Source organism: Hyposmocoma kahamanoa, unplaced genomic scaffold, assembly GCF_003589595.1.
Source record: "Hyposmocoma kahamanoa isolate Upper Pololo Valley unplaced genomic scaffold, ASM358959v1 78, whole genome shotgun sequence".
In the NCBI taxonomy this organism is placed as follows: Eukaryota; Metazoa; Arthropoda; class Insecta; order Lepidoptera; family Cosmopterigidae; genus Hyposmocoma; species Hyposmocoma kahamanoa.
Genome location: NW_020653945.1, coordinates 15508817 through 15517505, shown reverse-complemented (window position 1 = coordinate 15517505; position 8689 = coordinate 15508817). Strand labels below are relative to the sequence as shown.

Genomic DNA, 8689 nt, shown 5'->3' with positions numbered 1-8689 from the left:
CTGTACTTAGGGCAGCTCCTTTCTTTTATTTTTTCCATCCTCTAAGCCAAAAATGGTTAAATTAGGACAGTTGGCATTTAAGATGACGTTACGTATTTTCGATTCCCGTGTTTGACATGAATCAATGTAGTGCTATCTCTTTTGGCTTACCACGGCCCACAAAGACAATAAAATGTTTATGTTTCCAACGTATATATGCATCATATACATATAACCGCTGATTTATATATGTCAATATAACATGTCCTTTGGTTTCCATAGTCTTAGCTCGTGAGTGAGTAGTGATCTTATGTCAATTCTGACAATTTCAAGTGCTATTTGCTATTAGTGAGAAATCAAAGTATTATTAATTAATAAGTATTTTATTTACTCCATGATCTAAATAACAATTTACTTGAATCACACTTTTTTACCTGTCGACTGTTAACCAACTATACTCGTTAGTGTTGGTACCTTCTTTAAATATTCGACATTATAAGCTGTCATTTAATAAAAAAGACCTGTCATGTAAGAGAAAAATTGTGTGATATTGATGCATTTCACATACTATTAGAATTTAAATAAAACTTTTGAATTATGAAACTGACAACTGACACTGGCAATGATCTCCATATATTTTTATATTATTCTTATAAAATTGTTGCTAGCAAAACACAAGTCACAGCAGTTAAAGAAATGGCAACCAAGTTCTCTTTGGCAAAAAGGTATGCATTGATTTTAATTTCATAATCATGACATTAATCCACGTCAATAAAAATGTGCCGATATTAGAATTATTATTTATTAACAATTCAGTCATTTCAGTCACACTTTATTAAAGAAAAATCGCATGCAAATATGACACATATTTGTAGTTGAGTGTTGTTTATGCAGTGAAAATTTCAACAATTGATTAACTTACTTTAAATACATGTGGCAGGTTTTTTAATTTCTTTTGAATGAGAATTGCATAATAGATTTTTTTTTAAATTACTTAAATTTTCTATACTGATCAAAATCATTATTGCAAGTTTGTCTGAAAATTCAAGTTGATCACTTATCCTTTATACTATACTGAAACAATTTGTTTTGTTTTAAACAAAGTTACAATAAGACACTAATATTGTTTAGACAATCATAGATACATCTTAGGTTTTCTGAATATCTATCTAACAATATGTTTTCTACTTATTAACACTATTTTTGCCTTGTCCATAGTAAAGTTCATTCTTTCATTTCGGATGTCGAACCAAACAGAGAAGGAATAGCTGTTGAAGAAACTTCTCGAGAAGAAAGTATTTCAGCTGTTGTCCTAGCACTTGTTGTTTCCCTTATTGTATATGTATTCTTGTCAACCATTTTTACTTCACACTGTTTTGCAGCGTGTATCTAAAAAGTAGATTGGATACTTCTTAATGCAACCAACAAGATTTTTGTTATAAGAATGCTTCATAGCACAAGAATAATGATATAATTAAATTAACTTTATAAGTAATGTGCAAGTCGGAAACGAATACGTCTCCGACCCCAATTGCAGTCCCCATTAGGGGACTACACAAACTCTCCATGTTTTCTTTTTTTGCTGTTAAGCTGGTACTAGGTTGGAATAGCAGTTTTTGTAATTAACTGTCTTTTGATTCTGAAAACATATTATTATTATTAGCTTTATATATTATAGAATAGGTAAATTTACAATCATACAAATTAAACTGTTGACTTAATACCTCATTTAATATACTGATATTGCGCAGCTTGACTGTGCGTTTGAGTTTTTGCTCGTATTTCATATTTTTCACTTTGAAACAGTTCACCAAATCTCCGGTCGGCTACAAAACGAATAGAATATTATTACCTCGGAAATTTCACAATAGTACTAAGAGTGAAAAGAAAGACAGTAGTACTGGCAGTGAAAAGAAAGACAAAGTGTTGTTTTATACAGATTTATCAACTTACTTCAAAGTGATCTTCACAACAATAAATAGTGTAAACTTTGAAGTATCTCACGTTTACTTCACGACACCACTCGATCTTGTTTGGGTTATTTATTGAACCATTCTCGTAGGTATGAACAAAGCACTTTCTGTATTCCATAGCTGTGTTATATTTGGTAGTTTGTCTCCCGGTAGCGAAATTAAAAGTCGCAAAGATAATAAGGTTATGTTTACAAACGTGAAGTGACATTTTTTTTTGCGTTTTTGCTTTGCATTACGCACGGACAAAACATTATAGAGCCACTGATGACGTCATTGAATAAATATCATATCAAATGAAATAAATAAATATCAAATATCATAATATCAAATAAAGTTCAATACTATTTTTTGAAAAATAACTAGTGGAGTAATTTCACAAAAAATAATTGAATATCAATTCCATAAAAAAATTAATTAATACAGTGAATAGCGACATCTCTCACCAGGACTGGTAGCTGTAAAGGTACTAACTGGGTGATAAATCTGTTAAAGATTTCTCATAGATGGCGCTACGACTAAAAAGTCGTTGAAAGACCAAGTACAAAGACACGACGCAAGCACATAGAAAAATTCGTGAGGTCCGTTGGTTCGTTCCGTGGCTTAGTTGGTATAGCGTCTGGCACGGTATGCAAGAAGACGTCGGTTCGAATCCGACCGGATCGAAGGAATTTTTTCTGAGTATTTTTTCTGAGTGTTCGATCTTTGTATTAATAATTATAACAAACTAGTGGAGTAATTTCACAAAAAATAATTGAATATCAATTCAATAAAAAATTTAATTAATACAGTGAATAGTGACATCTCTCGCCAGGACTGGTAGCTGTAAAGGTACTAACTGGGTGATAAATCTGTTAAAGATTTCTCATAGATGGCGCTACGACTAAAAAGTCGTTGAAAGACCAAGAACAAAGACACGACGCAAGCACATAGAAAAATTCGCGAGGTCCGTTGGTTCGTTCCGTGGCTTAGTTGGTATAGCGTCTGGCACGGTATGCAAGAAGACGTCGGTTCAAATCCGACCGGATCGAAGGAATTTTTTCTGAGTGTTTTTTCTGAGTTTTCGATCTTTGTATTAATAATAATATAAATAATCTCAACGTAATATTGACAAACACATAGAAAATATTAATTAGCAACCTTATTCCTCGAAATGGATTTTGAAATAGAAAGTTTGAAAAAAAAAATGAACTGTGCCCATTCTTAATTCTTCATGAAATCAAAAGCCTTAATTAATTAACATACTTTTCAGTATATTAAGTTTTAAATATCATTCAAGTTTAATACAACATAATGTAGATGTAGATTGATTACATATTACTTCCATTTTAAAATTAAATTTTATTATGTCTCAATTTACATTATTTATATATTTATTATTATTTTAGATTAAGGACTCCTTGTTGGGTATAGGCCACCTCCACCTCCTGCCACTTAACTCTATCCTTTGCTAATTCTATCCAGTGTGGTTCTGCTATTGATAGGATGACATCCCCCCATCTGGTCCTTGGTCTTTCTATATTTCTTTTACCATTTGGACCCTTCCATTTTGTGACAGTGGCAGTCCATCTGCTCTCTAATCTGTTGATCTGACTACGTGTCCACCCCATTGACATTTTTGTTTTGTTACATATTGTAGGGCATCTGTGATTTTGGTTCTGGATCTTATTCTTTTGCTATTAATCATGTCGTTTATTCTTATTTTCAAGATATTTCTTTCCATACCTCTTTGTGTTTTTCTTAAGTTTGGTTTTGTTGGTGTGAGCCCAGATTTGACAGCCATAAGTCAAACTAGGTAGGATATGTTTGCCTATTACAATTTTTGTCAATGTTAGGTTGAAACCACCTGTTAATATTTCTTAATGGTTCCAGAATTTTATCCAGAATATGGCAATTCTACGTTCTATTTCTTCTGACGTGTTGTCGAGACTGAATGATACCCTCTTGCCCAAATATATATAGTGATCCACATATTCAATCTCCTCATTTTCAATTACCACATTAGATGTAATGCTGTTTGTAATGATTTTTGTGTTTGAATAGTTCATTTCCAGTCCTACTTTTTTCTTTCTGTATTGAGACTATTGAGCATTCGTTTCTGGCCTTCTATGTTTTCTGAGAACAACACTATATCATCAGTGAATGTGAGGTGTTTAAGGGAATTTTTATTAACTTGATGCCTTCTTTTTGCAAGTACCTGACAGGGGAGACTGATTATCACCAAAAATTCTTTATTGCTATTGCAAATACATCTTCATATTCTAAGAACTTCAGAACATATTTCAGACACTGAACTTAATTTTTCATACATGTAAGTAATTGTAGTTGAAGCTAGTGTAATAAACAAATACTTGCTGATAGGAATTTTGCATTATGAGATTTCATTTACTGCGATAGAGATGTAGCCATAGCGCTTCATGGTGTCTCAGACAACAATTAGTAGTTTTCTGGTTTTAACTCCATTTGCATTGAGTATGTAGCAAATATAGCTAGACATTTTACAACTAGCAATATCAAATCGTGTTATGTGAATATTTTTAAATGATCCAACTCTAAAACCTATTTTCAAATAAGACTAAAGTCATAGGTGTCTCTGTGTCATGATGTCAGTAGTGAGTCTGACTATAGATAACTTTAAGTGTCCACACAAAGCCTATTATGAATTTATGACCCTGAATGATCTGTCCTTAGAAATAAATTGCACCATACTTACAAAATACTTATTGCAGTTAGACTTTTAATCACTACTTCCTAGGCTTTGTGAAATTTTATCTTAAACGGAAAAATAACAGATTATGATGATAAAACCCACAAAAAGTAATACATCCAAATAAGATTGTGGATAATATCAACTAATCAGAAAATAGCGTGAAAATATTAGAGTAAATACCCTATGGTATACATGTGTTTATTCACAGGGAATTCACCCAGTAACCACTTCTCAATTAACGCACACACTCTACAAACCTTTTTCTATAAGAGGACGTTATTTTAGCTGTGGTTGAGGGCAAGACTACATAGTTATTTTTCACAATTTTTTATCGGTTTTACCTGTGACCAAAATTCTGCAAGGCTATAGCTCTAATTTGAGGAGCTCGGAACAAAAACTGATATCACATTTTGACTTGTTTCTGAAAAGTAGTTTATATACATTTCTATGAATAATTTATCCATCCAGCACAGTAACTGCTAAATCCTTCTACAAAGTATGTTTCAAATGCACAGATCTGAATACAATGTGACAAATTCATTCAATGATACTATATAAATTTAGAATTAAAATATATCGAATTAATCAAATTTGTTCAGAAGCTCTTCATTTAAGTTCTCATTTGTACACACCAATAACGTGGTTTTGTCAATATTTATGTTAGTTTCTGCAATTCTATTATCCCTTCTCCAATTTTCACAATAGATCAGTAAATGGTCACAGTGATGAGGGGCTACATAGGCCGGAATTAAGCCATTATAATAATTATAGCTTCTGCAAACTGCTGATTCAAAATAACAGACTTACCGTGAGAAGTGTTGGCCTGCAACTGCCTACGCAGGTGCGGGGGGATGTAGCGGCCAGCACTCTTAGGAGCCTGAGGCTGCAAGTCCAGACCAGCAAGCTGCCAACAACATGACATTATTGAACGGATTTGTATGCTCAGACATAAAATCCAGGTGTATAGACAAGCAGCAAGATGGTTCCATGACAATAAGCTCAACTAAATAATGCAGTGAAACACTGAAGACGTCTTTTGGTGCTCCAACTCTGTTGTAAAAAGATAAAGTTTTTTATTGCCTATATTTATGACAATCATCTCCATTTTTCCCAACAATCATAAATTTTTCTCATCATCTTAGGATCAAGAATTTATTTTAATAAAATGACTAATAAGTTAAATTAGTTGTTGATGAAATAAATGTGCTGAGTAATGTTAATGGTGCTTATTATACTTCTCCTACAGAGATTTAAATATACCATGATAAATCTTGTCCAAAGTTATGGAATGCCTGAAAGATTTGAGATAATATCCATTCCTCTTTTGTCCATCTAAAGTCATGACCTACTTTAGTATTCCTGAGGTCAAGCAACCTTTTTAAACAATGAGACACTAAATTCAGTAGCCAATGCAATGTAGCCAGTATAGAATTCTAAATATACTTATCACCATAAGAAATTGGCATTGAGGTGTAACAAATTGTAGCTGAGCATAGCCACTGTAATTCAATAATATAGACAGGTATGTATAACACTACCAAATGGATCAAAGTATGAATTACATTCAACAGATATTCTGTACTTACAACAAATTCATCCTAATTGACAAAATTTGCAAAACATGCAATATTTGGTGTCATTTAATTGCGAAATTCAATTTCCTCCCGCCACTTCAATGACACGCATGTGATGTGAACGTGACAATGACCTCACAGAAATCGCTTTAGGAAAATTCCTATGATTCATTACAGGATACCTTTGTGCTTTAGACATAACCAATAATCAGAAAAATCTATCAGGGATACCATACAAGAGCGGAGTCGCCATGTTGGTTAGGCCAAGACACGAAGGCATTAGGAATTCATTGTTCGAGCCTGTAGACAAGCAATTGAATTCTTACTTGGGCTATTACCGACACCATCTTGTAGCGGTACGGAGGAAAGGGCTGCTGGCGGTGAGATTTCCATTCAATAAACTAAAAATCAATACGGATTACATGAGGTACCGACCTGCTGCTCTAGACCTGTTCCATTTTGGTTGGTAACATTACTCATATTACTACCAAGCGGTACGTTTTTTTGGGAACTTTGCTCCAAAAATACTATTAACACAGTCTACAATTAATTTTGCACAAACACAAATTCACAAAATCACATGAAAAGGCTTCAATTTTTCTCCGAAATCACTTTTCATTCGCAGTTTTTGTTCTTCACACGGATTTAGGGTGTAGGTGAAGACTAAAAAAAGTGTGCTTTGTAGTTCATTCCTTTCATTCACCATTCGCTCAATTTTCAAAGTATTGCCATAAATTATAACTAAAATACCCCAACTTATGTTACGCACAGTATTTAATTGTGTGCCTCTGAACAATAAATCATGTAAAAATAAATAATACGAATCATTGTACTCTTTTAAAATTTATTCAAACGTGCGATTCGACAAATTGCATTAATACTCGGTTAATTTTTAACACGGTTTCAACATCAGGGATATGATTTCCAGTTTGCTGGAAGAAATAAACTTTTATGGCAACTCAAATTGCTTATGGATTTTTTTTTAATTCTTACTACTTACTTCCGGTAACAAGTTTCCTATGGGGCCGCTAGATGTCGTATTATTTGACATAATGTTACCAAACCTCTTTCTTTTACAAATTTTACTGTACTGATGATGTTAACAACCCCCTATTCATTTTGGCCTTTTGGTTAGTCGTCCCGAAGGACGAAAAATTTTATACACCATTCCATTAGGGATGGGCAACAAATAAAAATATATCGATATATGTCGTATCGATATTTATAAACAGTATCACTATTTTCTGATATAAATATATCGATATTTTCCGAATACCAATAGTAATCAAAAAATATTTCCAAACTATATTTACTTATACTTATAAAGTAAAATTTGGGAAATTTAAGACACGTGTTAAAGTTGTTTTTTTTATTAAAGACCACGTAAAAAAAATACTTTTTGTTAACCTACGAGCGGATATGAAAACATTAAAGAGGCGAACATAAACATAAAGCTTTGATCTGGAACAACCTTGAGATTGTACCACAACTTTTGCCTCAGTAATCAACACGTATCTACCTAAGCTGTTCAATAATTTTATACACGCTCGACTCGACATATTGTTATAGCAGGCAGATGGCAGTACACGCAAATTAAAATTACAATATTTTTACACATACAGGGCGATAAAAAAACCACTGACCAGTATAAAGGAGCATACAGTATAATGGGAACAAAAAAAATATGTTTAGTTTTATTTTCAAATACTTGACAAATAAATAAGTTATGACGTCTCAAAGTTTTCCGAAAAATTATGAACAATATTGACACCTGAGTATTAACAGACAACGTTGCTACAGCTATAAGAACGGTGTGGGGCAGTAGACGGAGTCAGCGCGCCAGTTCATGTATATGACAGACAACAAAGTATTAAATTGACGATGCCTTAGCGCGCGTCTATCATCACGCGGTTCATCGTGCTGGCGCCTATGCGTCTAGATAACTTGGCGCCGATCGCTCAATTTTATTTTATATTTTGAGGTAACCACGCGTTAGAAATTTTTGTGAAATATTAACATCAAAAAATGGTGAATTTTTTGTTTTATTTCAGTAATGTGTAAAAAAAATACTTGTGAGTTTTTATCACTCTGTATAAATAGTTATATTGAACAATATTATTGTAGTTTTTCAGAAATTCTAATTTCGTTCTTTCAATATCAGGGGTAGGCAGAGGTATTGTTAATAATATTGTCGTGTGCGGACGCAATACAATATAAAAGCCTTTTTGTGGCTAAAGCTGAGCAAGTCCCGATTGCACCATGGGCAACACGCATGACGGTGAATTAGGTACTACACTATCAATAGTTTTAATTTTCAATTTATTTTATATTTTATTATTACTGTATCATTATTTATTTTAGACTCTCGCTTCTCCGAGAGCCTAAAAGATTAATTTTGAATTGTTATTATTATTATTACTGTTGCTATTGCGATTGCTATTGCTATTGCTATTGCT

At 32.9% G+C, this 8689-nt stretch overlaps 1 protein-coding gene across 4 annotated transcripts in view; it reads right to left on the bottom strand.

The window, feature by feature from the left end:
* LOC113232792 (putative ATP-dependent RNA helicase Pl10) overlaps positions 1-6819 on the bottom strand; it is a 33629-nt gene extending 26810 nt beyond the window's left edge. The window contains exons 1-2 of one of the 4 annotated variants that reach the window (XM_026467585.1): positions 6669-6819; positions 5467-5563 (exon numbers count right to left, since the gene is read on the bottom strand). In XM_026467585.1, coding sequence (XP_026323370.1) covers positions 5467-5563; positions 6669-6713 — 142 coding nt within the window. In that variant the 5' untranslated portion in view covers positions 6714-6819. Of the gene's footprint in view, positions 1-5466; positions 5564-6559; positions 6603-6668 lie in introns of those variants that run through there. The other 3 variants (XM_026467584.1, XM_026467586.1, XM_026467587.1) reach the window with 3 other exon arrangements.
* Between the last annotated feature and the right edge of the window lie 1870 nt (positions 6820-8689).